Here is a 23269-nt window from a genome sequence, read left to right as displayed (position 1 = left end):
CACCGTCGATGATCGATGTACACAAACTCGTATCTCCATGTCAATTTAAAAACCATTATTCTAACACGTAAAATATACGAGCCGTGAATCGCAGATAAATTAAATCCAAAGTATCCGAGAACGGCGTTAACTTCCTCCTGGCGACGAACGAGTAGCAGATCAAACAATTAGACCACGAACTTTACGCCGATCTTCCGGATCTCAGCGCAGAAAAATGTTTGGAAACTCGATAAAATACGATCATCGAATATAATATATTAGCTGAACATTTACGCGTTAAAGATCCTCCACTGGCAATTGATTAAGAATCGGCTCCACTACCAGTTGTCACGGCGCTCTTCGGGACAAGTCCCGGCAACTCAATTAAATCAGCGACGCAACAATTTCATCATCGACGCGAGTAACAAGTCCGCGCGGATGCCGGCCATTAAACCTAATAATAAATCTCGGAATATATAAACAGCACCTCGGCCGAATCCGCCGCGTCGCGGATCGGAGCGAGACGTACCTATTTTTCGAATGTGTAATTTGATTACCATATTCAACGGCAAAGTGTTTCTGCCTTTCCGCGCGTCGTTATTACAATATTCACGAACGTTGCGCGAACGGTAATGCAGTCGTTGCATCGTCGAAACGTTAACAGCGCCGCGGAGAAGCGGATGCGTGTGCAACGAGAAGTTCGAGGGACGGACCGTGGAGGCACGGTGACTTTAAACGCGTGTCATTTTTGTCCGCAGGTTTCCCCATGTGGCGAAGAAGAGTTATCACTATTCATTCACCGCCCCACCTACGGCCCATCGAAGGTGAGTGCGTACACAATAAAGGATAATTTACAGCTGGTCTCGCGCAAACCCAGTCAAACGGAGCGAGACAGAGACGGGAGTAGAGAGGGCGATGCTTAATTGCGTAGGAACCAGTCGAACCCGGGGCCTTAACGAACGTCTAACGAGCGAGGAACACTCGCGAGATACGCGGATCGGAGGGTTCGATAAATCGGCGTTCGATAATTATCGGGCGTATTGTTTATTAATAAGCGCGGACCGTTCGCCGTGGCGAAATTGCTCCCAATTAATTAACACGGAGCATACTCGCGCTCGTTTCTCTCGCCGAAACGCGATCTCCGGACACTTATACGGCCGCTTTCAGCCCTTTTTGCAGGAGCCTCGCGCAGAGTTACGATTCCGTGGGCGGTGATGTTTCGCTCGACGAGATTCTAGTTCCTTCGAGAAAAATTCGGGAAAAGGTTAACCGTTAATTACCGCGCGTCCCGAAGCGTCTGAACGGCACTTCTTCGATAAGCCATTCTTGCGGGGCTATGGGCCTACGTTCTCGAACCGTGATTATTTCCTGTTCGTCTCAGATGTCGATGTTTTATGCACGAACAGCTGCAACGCTGATCTTATTTATCTGAAAATAAAACTTGTTACGTTGATAGAAGCTATTAACTCGAAAATGCTTCTAATTATTTCTTCTCTGAGCTGCGTTTCATAGTTTGTGTAATTTAATTGATTTAGCTTAGATAAACCAGCCATTTATCTTTAATTTATCAATTAATGCACGAAATCTCTATTCTTCAGAAAACAAGCGACGCGGTTTAATAAATAATAATCGTACGCACATCGGAAGAAAGTAAACAGAGCGAAGCTAGTATAAATTTAATAGAAGGTTTGCATTAACGAATCGTGGTCGACGGAGGCGGTATTTTTCGCCAAGGGAAGCGGTTATGAAAGGGTGAACTTTATCGGAATATTCCGCGTTAAAGGGGGTGTTTTCAGAGCGTGCGACCGTCGCTGGCAGATTAGGCACGTATCGTTCGCGGATTCTGTAAACCGGTGCGAACGAACGGTTTCTCAGGCACGGTGGCAGCGGTATCGTCGCGTTCCGCTGCATGCCGCTCATTAAACGCGAATTTGTCGACGTCGTTCGTCGTAAATCTGTTTCGACGTAAACGCACTGCTCGGCCCGAGCCGTGCATTACGTCTCCGGCATGATTAACACGCGTATCGTAAAATTCTAGCGGCGAGCTAGCGCGACGACAGCGGCCCCGGTCCCTACGTCGATCGTCGACCGTGTCCGACGGACTCGCAACGCTGAAACAGTTAACGGAAGCGCCTCTTCAACTTTTCTCATTTTGAATGACGGCCTGGCGCCATTTTTTCCACCGCGTGCTTCCATTTTTGCCTCCTTCCATTTTGATGCCTCCTTCTAGATGTCGAGAAAATTTATTGGAATTACTCGATTATTAAATGCAAGGCTTTCACAGTCGGTTGATAAAATCGCTAAAATAGCGAGTTCCAAATTTAATTTACGATTATTGAGATTGTAAGAATAGTTGTACAATTGAAACAAAATTTTGCTGGAATTTTTCAATATTCTTCAATGATTATTATACAATATGTACCAATCGTCTTGATGGCAAGATTTTTCGAGAAACAGTATTCTAGATCAGTTAATTTAATGAGATATGCGTGTAATTGTGTGTAAATATGCGTGTAATTATCTCCATTCTTTTAGGATAACTCTCAGGCTTTAGATTTATAGAAATCTTTGACAAGCTATATATCATCGAGTTGTGGAAATGTTTCCTGTATTGCCACTGCGTTTACGAAAGTTTCATTTTATTATCCGCATGCAGCGATGGGTATTACCGGGATGTTCACACGTGGTTTGTTTGATGGGGCCATGAAATTCACGTGTTCGCCATCCCTTATGGTTAATTCAACTAATAGAGACCAGCGGTTCTTCCTTGCTGTTCTGCGCGAGGTTAGAACTATATCCTTAATTTAGGACGGGTTCGTTAAAATTCTATGTCTTCATTCCGTTGAAGCGAACGATGCTCTTCAAGAATTTAACAATCGGAAACTAAAAAACTATTAAACGTTGAAGTGTTTAAGACTGGACAACTTTATAGCATATGTTAACATTGAACTCTGAAGATTATAATTAAATATTTATTATTTAACATTATTTGACATATTATCTGCAAAGCTTTTGACTTAAAGAAATTAGCACAAAGTGTGCATAAAATTTAAAGATTTTGTCCTAGTGTCCTTAGTTCAATTTTAGAGAAGTTATACCGTTTTAGAAAGTGTTGACACGGTTTATCTCCTCACTGTTTCAGGGAATAAATATTTTGAATATAAAGGGGGATGGAGGACAGGAAGATCTCGTTCGCGAGAATTCTCGAATCGAGATTCCTACCGACCCTTTGTGGTTCGATTTCCAAGTGTCTGGTTCGGTCCAGGGGGAGGCGACTCGGTCCCCCCTCGTGGCCGAAGGAGTGGAGCAAACAGGTCCGCGAAATCGAGCACATGTGCCTAACCGTAAATTTGCAGGGACACACCTTCAAGGGTTTAGGGTTCCAAATAAGGGCTGCTGGAATATCGTATTAGTCAGTGCGTTATGTTCTACGGGAGAGTCAGGTCGTGTCACGCGTGCCGGGATTTTTCTCCTTGCTTCATCTTTCGCGAATATTAAACAAAGGGAGATAGATAATAGATAGACTTTGATTTTTGCTCCTGCGAACTATCAGTCGAAAAATTTTGGAATCGTTTTGTGAAGTGTGAAAGATTATTGAACGATGTCTGGCGATGGCAAAAATGATACTAAAGGTAAACGAAGAAAAAACTTACTTTGTTGAAATTTTATAATTGGTAACAATTTAGCTTTTAGATCTAAGTTTCTAAGGTGATCTGTCTTAGAATTTGTATAAGGATTGTCATAATTTAAAAAAAGAAACACAATACGCCATTTGGTAAAAAATCTTTTAATCAGCTTTAGTTTCGTACGATCATTGAATAAAATTTTTATCTTGCATAAAGATCCGCTGTCTAGTAATTAATGTAAGAATGAAAGAAACCGTAGACCAAGGGGTTAATAGTAGATGCAACAGTAATTAACTGCAAAACCTAGGCAAACAAAAATGTCGACGGCACCGATGTCGTCCGAGTAAATATTTGTTTACCCCTAAATCATCGAGACGTGCAAGAAAGATCGTAATATCATCGAGGTAGTTCGAAAGCAGCGTGATAAGCTGACGCGGCTTATTTATAGCCAGTCGTATCTTCTTCCCTCCTCGATTCATTAAATTAATCCCCCGTGCCCCCGCAGTGATATGACGCATCAAATATTATCCAGAAAAGCTGTGCGGGCTGGATGTTGTTTATGCAACAAGATACGGCCTTTAGAAAACTGCTCCCTGCGAGCAGCTAATTAATTTTTCATAACCACTGTTATCGACCGATAATCATCATTAAAATGAATAAATGGAAACGTGTAGCTAAATTATGGAAACATCGTTTTAGGGTTAAATTCTTGATCTTCTTGATTCCGATATTTCTATATTACAAAAATAATATTAACTACTAATGTAATTTTCTGGTATTTATACAAGATTCTGATTTATTTGCTATTAATCACAGAGTGACTTTATTATAAGCAGATCTGTGCTGTCGAATAAATTCTTAATAATTTTAATAAAACGCAGATAATTCTATACATTTTTCCGAAATCTTGTTATTCTATTTTACAGTCCAAGTAATTCCTAAACCAAGCCAAAGTTATAAATTAACTTAAACATAAATTATTCTGCACGAAGATCGGCAGCGTCGACTTTACTTACGACCACCTCTGACGTAGTCCGGCCGGCAAAGTTTCGCAACAAATTTTACGGGGACCCAGAATTTTGACAAAGTCCGTAACGTTCGCGTCGAAGTCTCCGAAAGGACCACGCAGTCCCGCGAAACGTTCAGACGAGAAAATGGCGGTGATCGGGGCGTTCGGGCCGCGCGTCGACCGACGTTCGCCGTCGAGTTCGGTAAATCGGTGCCAGCCGAGCCGACCGGCGATTGCAAAACTACTGATTTGTTGCATGCATCGCGTCGTAAAACCGGCCTCGGAAAAAAAAAAATCCTCCGGCAGCGGGCTGCCTTCCAATATTTACGAGCTAGCGTGTGCGCGATTGTATAAAATCCCGGTTTCGCGTACCCGAGCAAATTGCATTTTTCTTCTTTCCGCCTCTCCGCCGCGCCGATATGCCGAAGCCGAGAGCGGACCGAGGCGGAGAGAAACGTGTGCGCGCGCGAGAGCCAGCAACCCTCTACGGCCACCGCGGGTGTGCGCCTCGCTTTCGACGAATCGACGAGCTTACGGAGGCTTTTCATTGCTTCTTCCAGGGGAAGGAAGTGCTGAGACATCGGTCATGCGAGCTTTAATGCGTTAGTAAAATTTTTAACCCTCCCCCCCTCCCCGTATTGTTTAGCGATTCCTTTTTCCGACGGGGTGAACGAAACGGCAGCATTGGGGAGCAATTTTTGGAAATTGCCTTTCGGAATTTTCTTAGAAATTCCTTGGAAAGCTTAATCACTGTGATGCTTGTCTGAAATCTGCAGAAATGTTATAGAATATTTTTCTATTTTATTAGGAAAATACAAGTTTAGATATCTGGATCTTTAAAGTCTTTAATAGACAAAATTGCTAATTTGTCTATAGGTTTGTAGACGATAATATGTAAAATATAATATGTAAGATGAGAACAGCGAGATATCTTATGCAAAAAATGTTTAGATAAATGAGTACAGAAAGACGAATTTAAAATGCACTATTGTTACCAATGTTTTACGAACAGGGAACATTGTACTTCACAATGTGTAAAAATATCTACCGCATAACAAAGATCTTCACGCGCTACAAATAAGCACTACATAAGTAACTTTTACATATTGTAAAGTACAATGTTCCCTGTTCGTAGAACATTGGTAACAATATTGCACCTCACATCGTCACTTCGTCTTTCTGTACCCTCTTATCTACGCATATTTTCTGCCCTAAACCTGTTCCCTCGACAACGTGTTCATAAATATGTTCATTCTCATAAACATATTCATTTTTCCTGTTATTATCTATGAAAATTACTTCATTCTTTCCATCGACGACAATATCCATATTCATACTTCTAGTGAAATTGTATGAATACTGTCAACCGAGTTGCACTAATCTTCCAACGATTAAACCAGCAGTATAGAAAACTGTCAGCGAATAATAGAAAGTAGAATGGAAGAGAAAGAAACATAAAAAATACAGAAAGCAGATGGAAGACGAACGTGTACACTCAAGATAGCATCAGCCAATCCAATCACATTATCCGGTATCCAATTTGTAGAATGGGATCATCTTGGGGGTAACTCGGGAAGATTAACATCCGCGGTGTAACTATGAGGAATGAGATCTCGGCGTTGCGGATTCCGCGGTGCGGCGAACGTGTCTCCAGCCACTAAAATACCAGCCGGACCATGATCCCCCATTTCCGCGGACCGCGAGCATCGGAACGGAGAGCGGAAAGCAGAATTCCGTGGCGTGACACGCGTGTGCTCTCAGGGATAGAGAGTGTCGAGCAGCGGCGACCATTATTTACGGCTTTGTGCGCGCGCGAGAGACGCGCTCGTTTTATAAAGGCGATAAAGGCGAGGCGAGCCTCGCGTTGTCGTTGTCGCTGTCGTTGTCGTTGTCTGCCGCGTGAGAAAGGTCGTAGCGCCGTCGTTCGAACTGGTGCGAGTCCCTCGGTAAATGGATATTTGCTTCCTAGTATCAAATTTCGGATAATCACATTGCTCGAACTCGCCTGAACCCAGAATTTATTGCAGCAAACTGCGGTCTAGATGTACTCGGAGAAAAAAATCGCTCTGAACACTGCACTCGTTGAGGACGAATTTTTGAATTGTAATAGATAAGGTGTCAGCGTCTATATTTCAATGTGGAGTGAAGTAGACTTTCGAAATTGATCACAGAAATTCGGAAAAATTAATTTTGTGTACAGGTCAAGACACGTTCTAGAAATATGGGTCAGAGCAGGGATTTTTGGATTATTTTAAAAAATGAGAGGGATGGTGGAAGTATGAAAAAAAATTTAGATTAAGATAAATGTGAATAGTTATAGAAGTTTAAATAAAATTTTTTAGATATAACGTATTTTAATAGAAGCCTGAATACTATTAGAACAAAAGCTAAAAAATCGTACAATGTAAAATGTAAGGCGGTCCGCTCGAGAGCTTGACCCTTTCCGCAGGATCCGCGTTTCTTTGGCGCGTCCGCGCTGAAAGTGCATTCGTCGCGGGCATTCGCGCGTGTCCCGTGATCCCGGGGTGCCCTGCCCGTACCCACGGACGGCTATCATAAAGCCATTAACTTTATTATACCGAGTCATTAACTTAAATATTACGTCTGATTTATCGTCGAGCGGCCACAGCCGACTCTCTCGGTTCTTACCGTCTCGTACAGACGCGACGCGACGTTCACCTGTTCGGGGCCTGTTCTGGGCCAGTTCTTGCCCAGTTCTTGCCCAGATGGAAAGGAATCCTCGGTGCTCGCTCCGTTGCTGTTCAAGGCTCCGTTTGCGCAACCCTTGAGCATTGCGGTCGCGAGGAATCCTTATTTTCAACGAAAAACATGTAGCATTTGCAGACGATTTCTTAATTGCTACTTAATTCGCGAGCCTCTCAGGTCCGTTATGAAACTGAGAGAAATTGCCAAAAATTTCGAAATAAAAATACGTCATTTATTTACTCGTTACAGACGGCGTACAAACTACACGACCATCTTTTCTTCAATATTTTATTATTCCCTATTTGCTAGGATCGTGGAAAGGACACCAACTTTCAGTAATTAAAATTTGAAAGGGCTTCGAGATAGCTCTGGAACAGTGTCGCTAAGGTATCGCGGGAGAACGCGCGCAAGTTCCGTTCGATTTTCGCGCTGACTTCATCGCCCGATGTTACGGCGAAGGCGTTACGAAACCCGCGGCACGCAGCATCGTATAACACTTTCATCTGTAACTGTCGGGAAACGTATCCGATACTTCAAATCCTGAATCGAACAGGGTCTCTTCGGGGTCCCGTAGTGTTCGTCTTCTCTCGGCTTTGAATTCCGTGGCTACGTTTCGCAAAAACTGTACGGGCGATATATCAAAGAGGAACGGAATGGACGACGGTATTCTAGACGGGAGGTCGGAGCGAGAAGGCGAGAGGAGAGAAAAAGAAGAGAGAGAGAGAGAGAGAGAGAGAGGGAGCGAGAACCGTGGAATGGGGACGAAGGTCGAGGGGGGAGCAAGGGGTGGAAAAGGGTTCGGGCGCAGCGAGATTTTATATGAGTTTCGGGATTTGAAATGAGGATTTACGGGCGGAGGAGGCAACATTGTTTCAAATAAGACGTCTCGGCCTCTCCTTTGCCGTCGTCCGTCCACCTTGGAGGTAACGCGCGTCTGTCTGGGTTCCAGAAAAAAAAAAAATTGGGATCGCGATGGGGAGTCGCGCAGAAGGCCGCGTTCACCGAGAGTATAATGAAACGGTCTGTAATGGACGGGTATCCACGGCTTAACAGACCGCCGATATTTTTCTGCAGATCAACTTTGCTTTGCGGTACCGGGAAAAAAAAAACGCACGGCAAAACCATCGGCTGCCGCTGCGGAACGATCCTTCCGATAAATAAATAGCGATGTTTTCGAGATTCGAATGTTTCTGCAAAATTCACTAGACAATTCTCGTCTATTTTTACAGTGTTAGTTTTACCGGTAGAGAAGCACGCGTAGAACTGTACCAGAGTGTCTCTGTTTTATGTTCTTTTTATTTTATGGTGTAGAGAATTCGTGTGGTGGAAATTTTTACTCGCTGGGAGAGCTGTAAAACGGATTAAATTCTATTTGCGGTAACGCTTTCCTCTTTTCACTCTCTCAATGTCGCGTGGATCGACGCAGTTCATTGACTAGATTTAGAAAGAAATTAGAACATTTTCAGTTTCTGGCAAAGTATCGATGGAATGGTACAAGTAGCCTTAACAGCCACCGCACAAAGGATGTGAGTACCTGTGAAAAAAAAACTCTGCAGCTAATGTCTTCATTGTCTAACGATAGCAATATATATTTCGTAGAGGCGAGGTTAGACCGGTCAATCTACCTTGTCCGATAACGATCTTATTACCGCGGTAACTAGAATAATACCCGTAATAATTGCAGTGAAAAAATTAGCCGTATATCATCTTAACACCTAATGAAACATTGAAGTACCGCGGGTCGCATAAACGAAGGTATATACGTAACGTGGATCGTATCGCGGTGACCGTGTAGTGGAACATAATTTATTGTCGTTTAGTTCATAAACGCATCACAGCAAGGATGGACGCACGACATGGCTCGTCGAGATTGTAATCTCCATTTATGAATAACTTTTACCCGAGAGTACCCTGCTTTGACCTCTGCAAACTGCGAGAAAGCGTAGGATACTTTCACCTGTGACTAATGTTTCACAAAAATTAAATTGAATTCTAACTCCCTCCTCAAATTGTACATTACTCTAAGTTACGCGATACAGGTTCGGACGCTTGCTCCAAGCTTTTGATCGATAGAAGACAAGACCACCGAAGAAGTAATCTTCAATGTGGTCGCGTGAGACACTATTGAGCCTGGTTTCATCAACTCTAGACTACTGTACACGACTCCGTTACGAAAGACACACCCGGCAACAGCCGAAATCCTTAGAACATCGATGCAGATCCATCGACTTCGCTGGAAACGAAAGAAATACGAGCGAGATCTGCCGCGTGGCTTGAGAGGAACAGAAGCAGAGGCAGAAAAGGAGAATGAGGAGACAAAAGAGGGAGAGGATCCCTTGATCCGTGGTTCAGCGGGCCTATAAGCATATAGATGGAGATTAAGATCGAAAATAAGACCGAGACGGAGCTGGTGCCCAGACGCGAGCAGCCGAGCCGGAGAAGAGAAGTATCCGAGTTCATCCTCCGCGCGAGCGAGGGAGAGGAGCTGCGGCGAGAGGAGAGCCGGAGAGAGAGAGGGGAACCGGCGAGAAGAGAAAAATGGGTGGCGCAGGGGAGAGAGAGAAGGCCTAGGGGAAGAACTAACCAAAGAGAGGGGCAAGGAGCCGGGGAATGGAAGCTGAAGAGACCGAGAGCCGACTCGGTAGGAGGGTTCAACTTCGATCCGGGTTGGTGTGCGCGCGGCCTGCGAGTATGTAAATGGAGAATATTACAGGCGACGCGTGTTGGTGCGCGGCTTCGGAGTTCAGACGGGAGAAACCGTCGGCAGAAGAACAGACGGAGAGGGCGATAAGGTGATCGGCCGATCGCTAGCGCATGCGCCCCAACATCTTTATGAACTCGTTATTATAGCAACCAACGGATAATCAAAGAGCGGTTCCTATGCACGCTCCACGCTCGTTGTTAACGGTCTCTGCTTGTTTCTTCGGCTTCCTTCTCGAGCCCCGCTGGGCCAATGCCTCGAACCCTGTCTTGTTTGGCTGGCTCCATTCTGAGACTCTTAGAAATTCGTTCCAATTTTTTGGCGTTTTTCAAGCTGTATTTTTTTTTTGTTTTGGGAAGGGCTGGTAGGTCTGGAACATCTGTCCTATGCTTATAACCATTTTGTGCTTCATTTGGCAATTTTTCAAAATATGTTGCTGGAGATGTTTCTTGCAGACTTATTAGTCTTTTAATTAAGCAATTGATTTAAATACTCTGAGTCAAAATTGACCCAGCCATCAGTTTGCAAGGGTTAAGATGAAAATTTCAAAATATATTTTCCCTCATCAGAAATTGGGAATTCTTTTATATTTACCAAAATCGTGAAATTGCTTCTCTCCAAACATTCGTCTACGCTGCAAGACACCCGGTGCATCAGCAGGATGCGGCAGCATCGTTCGAAAGCACCGAGCTCCCATACTCCGGCGAAACAACCCCGAAACAAGTCCGTAACGACCACCCCCGTAACCCATGCAGGAACTTTCCGATCAGGCGTGCATTTAGACAGCGGCAAGATGGCGTCGGCACGTTAAGGGAGCCCTTAATGAGGAAAGTTTTCATTACGCGGGGCATTTAAAATTAAGACGGTCTGCCTTGTCCGGGCATGGTTTCGTACCCCGTAGCATCTCGGTTCTCGCCGACTTCCTCCCAGCTACCGCGCACCCTTCGCCGTCCTTGTTTCCTCCACCCTAGCCGAACCTTCTTCTAACCCCCTCCCGCGTCGTGGCAGCGGTTTGATGCCTCGGCAGCGGCCATGTTCCCGTTGCCGGAGGGTAGGGCAGAATTCCATTTCAAAGCAAAAAGGTCCCACGTGAGGGGAACACGCGCGCACACCCGGCTTTCCCGGTATTTCCTTGTACCCTGCACGGAAATACCTCGGGGTGTCGTTGCTGCGACCACGTCGACGACACCGCGAAAACTACCATGCATTTTTCACGTGCTTCCTGTCGGACGGTGCTAGTTTACCCGTAGATAAGATCTTGTTAAGCGACCGCTGAAAATATCTTGGCACCTCGCTTTTGTTGCATCCGATGGGAATTTTTAAAGTTCGGTATGGAAAATGTAGGTTTCTGTCGGGGGTTGTTGGAATCGGTAGCTGTTAATGTGGACATTCTCATTAGTCGTCAGTATCAAATATTTTCTAGAAGGTATAGAGATATTAGCATATTCTCATTTGACGTTTGTAGACTATAGATTTTTATGCAGTATTAAAATTATACAAGTAAAGTGAATAGTTCAAATAAAAAGTCTTTCCTTTTCTAATTTGAGTAAGTTGTACACGATATGAAAATATTCTCCAGTTCTTCTGTCTTGACAATTCTATTTCCTACTCAAAGATTTCTACCAAAAGACGCATGAAATCCGTAGATTAATCAATAGAATAAAATACCTTCATAAATGATTGAACATATTGAGTGTACTATTCTGTCTATCTCCAATTTCACGTCCGGACCTTAAGTATTCAATATACAAAATTAATCGCATTATACTGACAACTTCGTTGCTTCTTGTCGGACGACTTTAATACGAGACAAACTGGAGTGTAGAACGTACTATCAACTTAATCGGTGGAAAATACGCTAAAGAGTGTCTAATGAAAGCTGATCACCGTATCGTAATCGTTGCCTTTGAAACAAAGATGAATCGGTAAAATGAATGCCAGTCAAGTTCACCGTTAGCATCGCCAGTGGAAACCGGTAGAAAAAGCGGCGTTCCCGATTCCACGCTGCGGTAATTGATTACACGCAGGCCGAGACGGCAGGAGGATTGGAAGAAGACGGCGAGCTGCTCTTGGCTTGGCGGTGGGACGAGAGGCAGGAGAGGGTGGCAGGATGCAGGCGAAGGAACCGAGCTATCTAATGGATGCGAATATATCGCCGTAATAAATTTCGCAAAAAGCCGAGCAGGGAAGGGGGCAAGGGTTCGTTCGTTCGTTCGCTCGCTCGCTCGGCCGGTCAGCTCGGCTTTGCTCGCCGAAGGGCCTGCTTCTTGCGCGCGCGAGCAAGCGAGGAGGAACGACGAAGAAAAGCCGAAGAAAAGCGGTCGAACGAGCATCGTAGCGTGCCGGTCACGTTTCCGGTACGTGGCAGGTCGGCCATCTTTGACGAGCCTCGACCAATCCCGCGTCGGAGCTCTGTGGAGGGGCGAAAACTACCCTCGGCGACGGCTCCACCCCCGGAGGGTTCCTCCGACGGATCAATAGCGGAATGCCACCCCTGGCGAGCCACCTCCGCAACGCATCCTTCGAGGGGGAAACCTCGGGGCTTTACCCGAGGCGACTTTAAAACGCGCCTGTTCGAGTGGAAATTGTATCGCTCCGGGGAAATGTTGCTTAAGCGTGCTTCTCTCTCTCTCTCTCTCGCTCTCGCTCTCTCCTCTATCGCTTTCCCCTTTCTTCGCCTCTTCTTTCTCTTCTTTCTCCCAGGGGCTGTTAAATTGTAATTCCCTTTGTCTATGCCGCGGTCTTCCGGGTGGAGCGAGGATTTGCGGATGAGACGAGCACGAGGGGGTGGAGGACACCGACCGCAGGTGCTACGAGAGGTCCTCGGGATCTCGTGGAATCAACGGCGCTCGAGAATTAAGACCGGGTTCGTTTCATGGCGTTTGCTCCGCGAGACGTGCTTCTATTTCCTACGGGAAACTCGACATTCTTGGTAGACGGCTGGAAAAGTGGCAGGAGTAGTTCGCGTCTTATAATCTTCGACGTACGAGGTTCAGATAAGGGGAAGACCTGTTTCCAGGCTTTCGGTGTTCGTGTATGCTTTGCTGACTCTTTGTGTCCACAAATGATTTGTCAGAAAATCCGAGCCGAGATATAAGCATCGTTTCGAAGACCATCCTCTATGTATACGTTCTATTAATGCGAAAACTGAGCGCCTGTTTCCATGACGAAAGAAAGGATTTTCAAAATGAGCACGGGAAATAGAATTTTCTTAATTCTGTTTGAGATAAGAGGGCGAGTTGTTTGCAGAGTTTAGGTGCCTGATCCTAGGCAAATGTTGATGTTCCACGATGCTTTGCTGACTTCTTGTGTCCACAGATGATTAGACAGTAAATTCGAGCTAAAGCACTGGTATCGTTTCGAAGACCACCGTCTATGTATACATCCTCTTAGTACAAAAATAAATTGGCTTGTTCCGGAAAACAAAAACGGTGTGAAACGCCTGGTGAAATAACAATTTTAGTAGCATAAAGTTTGAAGAACGAACAGAAACGGAGTATGTAGAAATGGAAAAATATATTGCCTCGTTCTGCTGTAGAAAAACGAGTGACGCGACTGCAAAAATCATAAATTCCGTAGCCGGTGGTTTTCGGAAAGAAAGGAAGGGTGCGATTGGAACGTGGCGAACCCGCGGAGGAAATTTTCATCACGGCCAACGAGCGGAACGCGGCGTAATCGGACGCGGCGAGTCGTCCGCATAATTTCTGATCGTTAAGCGTGTCCGCGGCTCGCGCGTCAGACACGCGGCGCAATCGGAACTAATGGCAAGGGCATTAGCGACGAATTGTCAGAGAGAGAGCTATACACGGACGATATAACGTTGAGAGACCATAAACTGCTCGTACCGACCTCCTCGTTGCGCACTTACGTTGCAGATAGGTTGCGGTTCGCGCAGACAGTGTCGTCCCGTTCGACGGTGTCCGTGCATGTCGAATATTCGTGGACACCTGTGCCACGCGTCTCGGACCCACAAATTACCATGGGCTCTCCCTGACATCGTCAAGGTGTTTAATGATTTCCTGGCTGTTAGCCCGAGCTTGTACTACACGACGGACAATGGCGCGAATATGAAACCACGAAGTGGCGACGGTCGTCGTCGCTGTCCCCCCTTCCGAAGGCAATTTCATCGTTCCGACTCGATTTTTTTATTGGAACCGCGGAAAATGGAATTTCAAGATTTTATTTAGTGGAACGAACCATTTGGATTGTACAATGTTATGTATTTATAGTTAAATAATTTTCTAAATAACAGCTCCGAGAATGTTGAACCGCTCGGCTGTTGCGAACTTTTTGAGAAGCATGTAACTTACTGTGCTTGTCCGATTTTATTTATATATTCTTTTTACACACGTTTAAATGCAACAGTTTTATGAAATATAATTTAATAGAGAAATTAAAATATATTGCTTCTTAATCAGTTAGAAGGTTAGCATTTATTTTCTCGTTGGAGATGGATTTGATGAAGGTAGATAACTAGAAGCCTAGAAAAAACAAGTTTCTCGAAGGAAGCTTGAAAGCCAATTAAAGCTCCACAAGTCAATTTAAAAACTATAAATGCATAAAGTCTACATTTTTAACAGATCTTCTATACATGTGAAATTATTCTCAACTACGTTTAAGCCTGCAGTCGCTCTATAAACCAATATGTTGTTTCTATTTGTTGCTAAGAATATTAATTTAATTCAAGCAACTTGACTACGAAATAAACTAGTCCAAATAAGTACTGTATCGTTTTCTGTAGCTGGTGCCGGAGGTATTAGATTGGTCAGAGGTTTCCGAGCCATTTTGATGGCACGATAGTGTAGCACACCTCGAAACAACAAAGCCGCGGGTCGAGATAAGGAATGTTTAATTCGCTTTAATTATTCGACGGAATCCACGGTCACCTTGTTTGCCGGCGTGGCAGTAAAAGGGTGAAGGGATCGAGGGTTCTGGAGGTTGTTCGGTCTGCAGAAGGTAGGAGAAACTCGGAGGTTGAGATACTTTGGCCTCTGGGGGCCGCGGTCGATACCGCGTCTCCGTGAGGGAAGCAGTGTTGCCAACTGGCTTGTCTGGAATTTGCACTTTCTTACCAGGCTATTCACCGGGCCACGCCACAACCCTATCTTTGTTAAACATCCTTGAGAACAATCCTCGAAGATCGCTTGTACGATTCCACTTTTGTCAGCGACACTCGAATGAGTTTGAGTCATTGTGGCGTATGTCACATTTCTGAAAATTTTGACTTAGAATGTGTTCCTTTTGCGTTATTAATAGGCTTTTTAATGATTCAATTGTGTCTAAGAAATGATCGATAATTTTGGTTCAAAATAATAATTTCCAAAGAATTTGTTACAGTACGTTACCTTAAATAATTTCAAGATTATTGTAGATTTCGAACAATTTTTTAAGAAACTCTTAACTGTGAGCCTTCTACTGTGCAAGGATTATTCGAAAAATACCAATAAATGATGCGTTGAAATGTAATCTATACATGACACAATGTTAAAAAGACTTGTATAGAATAAATTCAAAAATGTCTTCATTTCGATCTTCAATGCAGCAAAGAATTTCTCAAGGAAATTCGTGACCTCGACGCAGTAAATATCTTCTCGCATTTATTAATATCTTCGCGAATACAGAAACCTTGAAGAAAGAGTTTGCGGATCGCCTAGAGCCAAGGCGACGCCGATCAAAGAGACTTCCCAGTCGCGGATTCTGCCCGACGGGATTCCTAGAGCACCGGATGACCGGTCGTATAAGTTATTTAGGCGAGCAGCTGAAAAGCAGTCTTTCAGGGTCGTCTGTCGTCGCCCGGCCGTTTATGGAATCAGAAAAAGGGCCGTCGTGACCAATCCAAGGCGAAACATCGTTCGGGAAAGGTAAACACTCGTGAGGGTGCACCCTTTTCCCAGACGTTAGTTTTTTGCATAACCTCGAAGGGCAGAGCGAGACAGTGCTCGAGGAGGGTTTACGAGGTCATCGTGGAAAGCGTTGACGTTCCGCGCGCGGTGTTTCGGCTCGGGATGACGAAAATATGCAGATTATAGCGTCTGGAGACGTCCCTGTCGTCGCCGGTAATCCTTGGGGGGTTGTAAACTTGCCATTGTTTTTTTTTCTCTCCTCTATCCCGCTGTAAACCGAGACCTTTCTTCGGTAATGGCGGCGGGGCACCTTTGAAGACATCCCTTCGAGGCCTCCGAGCCTGCCCGGTGTTACGAAACTTTCTAATTGCCGGTGATCATCGGCTTTCGAAAGCGCTCGCTGGTCCCGGGGAACGAATTAGTATCGCGACGGGATCAAAGGGTTCGCAGGAGGTAGAGAGCCGTACGGAAATGTTTTGAAACGTTTTCAGGGTTGGCGTTGCCAATGGACGCACGATGTTGCAGACCTCTCGTTTAAACGTTTAACGGGTTCGCTACCAGCGTCATGCATTTGTGGCAATAATAAAATTTCTCGTTCATCTTTTTAAGAATATTGACACGAAGGTGCACGCAACGCGTTCTGCAGAGTCTATACGAGTCTATACGATCGTTACTTTGATCGTACAAGGCACAGCAATCTTCATTTTGAAACAACGCCTACTTATCGAATCACGCGAAGTACAAACGTTAGTCGTTTCTAAAAAAATTACTTTCTGTGGAGGCGGACAAACAAAGGACGTCTATAAAATCGTTTTGCGAAATACGCGCCGCGATTGGGTAACAAACCCAATTTACACGGCGACGGCGCGGCAATACCGCGATCGCGATCGCGCGTGGCCAGAACCAATGGCGCCGAAAGGTCCGCGAGAACAATGGTCGCTTAATAACCCGATCGTCCAGCGAAATTGAACGTCACGGAACTTTCGACGGGGCCACCAACCGCGTTCGAGAGACCGTGAGAGGTTTATTAAAGTATTTATAGCGGCGATTGTCGCGCGGGAGACGCGCGTCGCCAATTATCACCTATTTAAACAACGCGCGGTGTTGTTTCGGTGATCCTAGAACCCGAAGGCGGTTCGCGGGCGACACGGTCCATTCTCGACCGGTGCGGGAACAAGGACAGAAACGGGCCGGGAGGAGGAACATAAGAGCTCATAAATGCGAATTTAAGAGGCGCAATAAAAACACATTGAAATTGAGAGTGAACGAGCTAGAGCACGTGCTTTCGGACACGAGCGAGCTTCCCTAATATTCGAAACGCTCAGGAAACACACTCGGACGGTTTCCCTCCGAGGCGACGACTTTTTCCACGTTCCCACGATCGTTATTGCACTTTTACTGCGACCGATTATGCCCGTCTTTCTCCGGGCACCACGTGCGAATTTATTTCACGGCTCATTCGTCTGTCGTTGCTCAATTAATCTTCCGGAAAAACGAGTGGCCGCGGCTTTTTTCGAGAGACAATCACAGTCTCGTTGTTTGCCGAAATTTTTGCTGAATCGGTGATCGTTGAATGCGATGGTTAGTGTACAATTGTCTCAAAGATTAATAGTCAGTTCTTACTGGAACAATTTTATTGATACATTATACGCCGAAGATTAATCATTTTTCGGCAGACATAGAAATCTGATTTTTAAAGATTTTGTCTCATATTTAAAATTTTAAAAATCCATGTTGTATACTTCTGATCAAAATCTGAATGCTCTTTAAAAAGTAGGAAGGTACTGTATAAAATTGTATAGTACACGCTAATCCATTTTTTTCCGAATTTCCGTCCGATTGTTTTTCGACGCGAATTTCGGAGGAGAAAGGGTTTAAAGGCGTTTAAAAGGGATTTTAGTGGCCACGACCGCTTTATTGGACGCCCTGTACACAGAAAGACAAGCCGAGGGGTTGGCCAGGCTGGAACCCGCTGCAGGTATCACGGTTTTATGCTTTCGTTTCAGAGGTTGTAAATTTATTGGGCCCACAGCCTCCTCGGACTTTGTATCCGAACGGCCCTTTTGACGAACGATGATCAACGATAAATTGTGACTTTACAAACCTGCCGAGTGGCGTTACTTAAACGTGGTGGCCGTCTATTCGAGGCTGCCCGTTCGCAGATTACGCTGCTATAAAATAATGAACATAAAACACGTGACGGATCGACTTGGCTACGGTCCCCGATCTTGTCTTGTACAATTGATCGATTCGGTCGCTTTTTTCTAAGCCTTCAATACATTTGTATGAAAAATTAATTAAGTAGATTTTGAACTTAAAAGATTCTTGTGCTAAATAATCCGGCTACCAATTCCAACAATGACACGGTAATTTTAATTCTAATTTTAATTCAAAATTATCAGAGGACGGTTGAAATTCTTCAGAGCTGTCTCAAATTGTCTGGACTAGAATGTTAGGGACAATTGTCGTATATCACAATCAAGATAAATTGTTATGGACGATGGAGATTCTCACGCACGATTGTAACAGCAGTGATTCGATTAACAATCTTACAAGAGCCCAAACTGGAACTAATTTTCGTTGATCGCGAAACAAAGAGAAACGCGGCGTTGAATCTCGATTCGGCCAGCCGTGTAGAACAATGGCGTGGCTCGAAGTAGCATTGGTTCGCGAAGAAAAGAAGAAAATACGTTCGGAGAGGGCGGCGGCCGTGGACCAGGGCCGGCGATCGAAAATAAACGAGCGGCCATCGTGCGGGTCGCAGGGAACCTATTAAGATATCGTGGGCAGGACCTAAAACTCTCGAGGCGACCGGGCTCCGTGAGCCAATCGCCGGAATTAACATTAAAATCGGCGCGAGACCGGCTCCTTCGAAATTCCCGCTCCGATCGCATCTCTCCACGAAGGAGCCGGCGTATTAATTAAAGTATTCCACGTCACGTGGCGGCCCTGTACAAAGGGCAATGAATATATTTGACATTTTTATCGTTCGCCTCGCTCGGAGCAAAACGAGAACGGGGACCGCGTTTCCGAGAGATTTACGGAACGACAATTATCAAATTCATGGCTGCAATAAGGGACTCGAATAACGCTGCAGAAAAAAAAATATTAATTTCACCACCCTAAACGCGGGACGAAATTGAAACTTTGTCGAAGTCAAATATCTCTTATACTCAATTACTTTGTAATTTTCGAACTCACCCGAGTTAGAACTTACCTTCTACAAGTATGCTGGCAAATTCTATTTCTGATATATTTAGTAACAATTCGGTGATTTAATTATTTAACTCTCTTAGCTAGCCTACTTTTGTTATTATAGATATCTTTTTTGAAAAATAAGAGTACAGCGATCGCAGTGAAAATATGCCGTGTAGCATTGTATTGTCGGAGAAGATCGAAACTGCAAATTTGTCTTCGGTGAGGATCAAAGTTCCGGTAGGAAGACTTCGGCAGGCAATAATAAGAGGTCTTGCAGTGCTCGCCTCGGATGAAGATATTGAGGCTTGATGGGCTAAAATGTCGGCGGAACGACGAAGACATAAACTCGATGCACATCTCCAGCGAGCAGTTTCTGGCCTGGCGAGCGCAACGCACCTTTACAGGTGAAAGAGTCATTACAAGATACTCGGGCAAACAATAACGGCCGCCATAGCGAACTGGCCGGCAGCCGCCGCCAGATTTGACTAAATTCGCACCTGGATACCTGGCGATGGACCAGACAATTTATAAAATTCTACTATCTTTACTGTGACTAACTTCTTTCTATCTTTGATAGGGTAAAAAGCTGTGACAAATAAACAGAATCATTGCAAAAGCAGAATTTAATTTCTTATTCATCGTATGAAATATTTACTTGTAAAACATGGTAAAAATTTCGACGAAGAGAAGCTATAAATATCACGCTATGCGTTACAGTTCCAAATAATTATGTCTAAAAAATTAATTCAATGTATTTTACGCGAAATACAAGATGCGTGAAAAAGAGCAACAAGACGTAAAAAAAGATTACTCGACGATAGTCTAAATAGAGAAGCTTCCACCGGTTTCGCGGTTCTCCAAGATGGTGGACGACGCGGAATTCCACCAACAAACGTTCCAATCCTCAAGATAACATTACGATCAAAGGAAAACATCGAAAAGCTGCGAGATCCGAGAGAACGTTTCACCATCGCCGTTTCTGCTCGCAATAAATAATTGAATCCCCGCTCGGATAAAGACAATAGACATCTCTAATAAACGTCGGCGTGTTCCGCGGAATGTTTACGTCTGTTGGAAGCGTTCCGCAAACGGCCGAGGATATTTTTACGAGCGAGTACCGAGAGCGGATCTCGACCAGAGCCCGGCTCGGGCGCCCGATTCGCTGCGATACCCGATGATGATTACGGACGGGGATGGGGATGATGACGACGAGGACGATGATGATAGAGGTAATGAGCGGCCTGCGCCAGCCGGCGAGAAACCGGAGCGCCGACGGTTCCACGATGAACCGCGATGAGCCAGAGACGGCTAAACGTTTCCGAGAGACGGAAGCGGGTTCAATCAATGGCCGGGCTTTGTTCATCCTCGCGCGGTTTGACTGCTGGAAGGTAATAGACGACGAAATGGAAGCTAGTGACTCAATCAGCCGGCGTTCTGCCCCGCAAATCATGCTCCAGTCCTCTTTGGTTGATTCGACTGCCGGGCAATCGGCATCTTGCGATCAGGGAGGTCGGGAACGAAATTCTTTTCATATTTCTTCGGTCTTAAGAGAACGAAGGATCCATGATCCAAGTGTCTCGGATCTAGTCACAGTTTTCTTATGTATGTTCAAAGGTATGTCTAAAAAGATTATTCAGACACTTGGAATTCCTTGAAAAACGCGTTGAGAAAGATTTGTGCAGTAAGAACACTAAACTCAATTAATGCAGATGACTACACAGATCGTAATTCTTAATCCATTTATTATACTATTGCTCTCAATTATACTTGAATTATTTGTCCAAATTACATGTCTATAGTATTCTTCTACAAAAGATACACAGAATTGTACATTATAGCTATTCAAATTCCAATTTCGTAAATAAACTATTCTGATTCTATGGAACTTGCTATCCAAGTGTTAAAAGGGTTATGGTCATAGGCCTGACGAAGATCAGTCCAGAAGGTCTCCTGTGCAGAGAATAAAAGAGGAATGTACTAGTAAGAAAAGATCAGGGTTAGCCCCGAAAAAATCAGAGCACCGTTGAAAAAGTGGGGGTCGGGGGTAGCAGATGATCTGTCATCGCCGGTCCGCGGCGTTCCACAAAGGTACAGGGTTCGGTCACGTTGGCCGCAGGTGCTACACAGAAGGCAGTCCGCAGGTAGATACGGTGGCCGCCTGATTGGCCTGCTTCGACCGGGTTCCATCCTACGGTTTAGCGACGCTAGTGTGTTGAGGGCAAAGAGAGGCGGTCGTTGTTACGTGTCGCTCGCAACAAGACCCGTCTTGGTGCGCGGCTTGCTCTCTTCAGGGCTCGAGCATAGCCGGCGGAGCAGGCCGAGGCCGAAGAAAGAGGGAGAAAGAGAGAGAAAGGGAGAGAGAAAGAGCGAAATAGAGAGGAAGAGAGAGAGAGAGCATACGAGAAGGAGGCCGCCACAGTTGGAGCATAGTAAATCCCGTTGGCCGGTGCCTACCGACGATCAGGCCAGGCTGCACGCGTAGTGTAGACCTGCCAAGCTTTGGCAGCGAGCTAACTCGTCGTTAGCTCGTTCGGCGTGTGTATTTCCGTTCCGTTGCGTTCGCCAACGCGCGTATAGATCCTCCGATCCTCTCCGCTCCGTCTTGCTACTCGCTACTCGCACGCTAGGCCAGCGGCAGTCGAAAGCTCGCCGACGCGATGCCACGCTGCTAGAATTTCGTTCGCGCGCGTCCCCTCGCTCCATGTCACCAGCTTCTCCATATCTGTCCTCGCGATACCCACCGTTCCACGTGTGCGCGACTACTCGAACATCGGCCAGAGGACATGGACGCCTGGACTCCGTTCATGGTCCCTGGCCATCTTTGTCTCTCAGCTTCGGTTAGCAGGGACGCCGCGGAGCGCTAGATCGCGTCGGTTACGGGATCGTTTCGGCTCGTGTACAGTGAGTGCGGGAGATTATGACCGGAGATCATTGTGCGTAGAGAGATTGTGCGGCATTCAACTGGTTCCTTTGTGCCGGAGAGGACGACCTTGGTTCCGGCCTTGGTCAGCCTAGTCCTGGCCCGGCGAGATAGACTGCAACCGTCCGATGTGTCTGGCCGGGCACGTTGAGACCAACTCCGACTTGAACGTGCGTTGGATGTTTCAGCAGCTGGAAAACGGGACGGCATGGACTAGCCGCTCGGGTCCCGGAAACCCTTCGAAGGGAAAAGGGCGACAGCATCATCCCCTCCCTGCGGCCTGCTACCGTCGCGACGCTAGACGACGCGGCACCCCCGCCGCACCCCACCGACCTCTTCACCCTCTTCCTCTCAGCCGGAAGGTGAGTACTTTTTTATAATAGTCGTCGATCATTTTCTGCTCCCCGGGTTGGACAATTTTTTGCGGATACGCTCTAGGGCTAGTTTAATCTAAGAACAGAAGAGCGATCAAGAAATTGCATTCTATCTGTTTTTGAATCAAGTCTTCGACTGAGATTAATTAGGATTTACAGACCTTTTGAATTCGGTTAAAAGTTGGAGGTGAACCAGGAAAAAGGAACAAACCAGTGTCAAGGGTAATTGTTTTAGATACTACCTTGACCATGCAGTGGCCGTCTGTACACTGAAATTATCAAGTTTCGCAGTGACATCTTAATTAAATATTTACAAGAATTTCTATCGCGAATTAAAAATGGAAAATCAATAGCTATTGCCACTTTCGTCTTTATGCATCTAGATTTACATCTGTTAAAAGTATTACAGTGAAAATTCAAGTGTCCGAATTATACAGAGTTACTTGAATGTTTGGATAATTTAATTTTTCTTATTGGAGGGTTGGATAATAGAGATTCTGTTTTATTTACAGTTATCATACAGATGCGTTATTTAATATTTAATTAAAAATTCATTACAATTTAAAGTTCTATTCAAAACTTAATATCATTTGAAATTTCAATGAAGCATGCAGTAGAGTTTAAAATTTATCCATTGAAAATCGATGAATAGAAATTTGTGCTGAGACCACGGGAGTCCCTATCATTTCAGGGTTATGTATCCGCGTGCCATGGTCAAGACCTTGGGTTTCCTGCTTCTACATAGGGAAAAGACAATTTTCAACCGCAATTGTCATTAACATGTTTTATGACAGAAAATAAGCATGCACTGACACTTTCTCCTTCGAGGGGCAACGTGAAAGTGATTCGCGGTTTCAACGAAAGTGGGATGGTGGTTAATTAGACTTCGCTGCGATGCGGTAGATTCCGTTAG

At 45.1% G+C, this 23269-nt stretch overlaps 1 protein-coding gene across 1 annotated transcript in view; it reads left to right on the top strand.

Moving 5' to 3' along the window:
* Positions 1-601: 601 nt before the first annotated feature.
* LOC144476704 (uncharacterized) overlaps positions 602-23269 on the top strand; it is a 103056-nt gene continuing 80388 nt past the window's right edge. The window contains exons 1-2 of the mRNA XM_078193835.1: positions 602-803; positions 22171-22344. Of these exons, the coding sequence (XP_078049961.1) occupies positions 612-803; positions 22171-22344 (366 nt within the window). The 5' untranslated portion in view covers positions 602-611. The remainder of the gene's footprint in view (positions 804-22170; positions 22345-23269) is intronic.

Source organism: Augochlora pura, chromosome 11 (assembly GCF_028453695.1).
Source record: "Augochlora pura isolate Apur16 chromosome 11, APUR_v2.2.1, whole genome shotgun sequence".
NCBI lineage: Eukaryota > Metazoa > Arthropoda > Insecta > Hymenoptera > Halictidae > Augochlora > Augochlora pura.
Note: the sequence above shows the minus strand (reverse complement) of the source record. Positions and strands in the feature narration are given on the sequence as shown.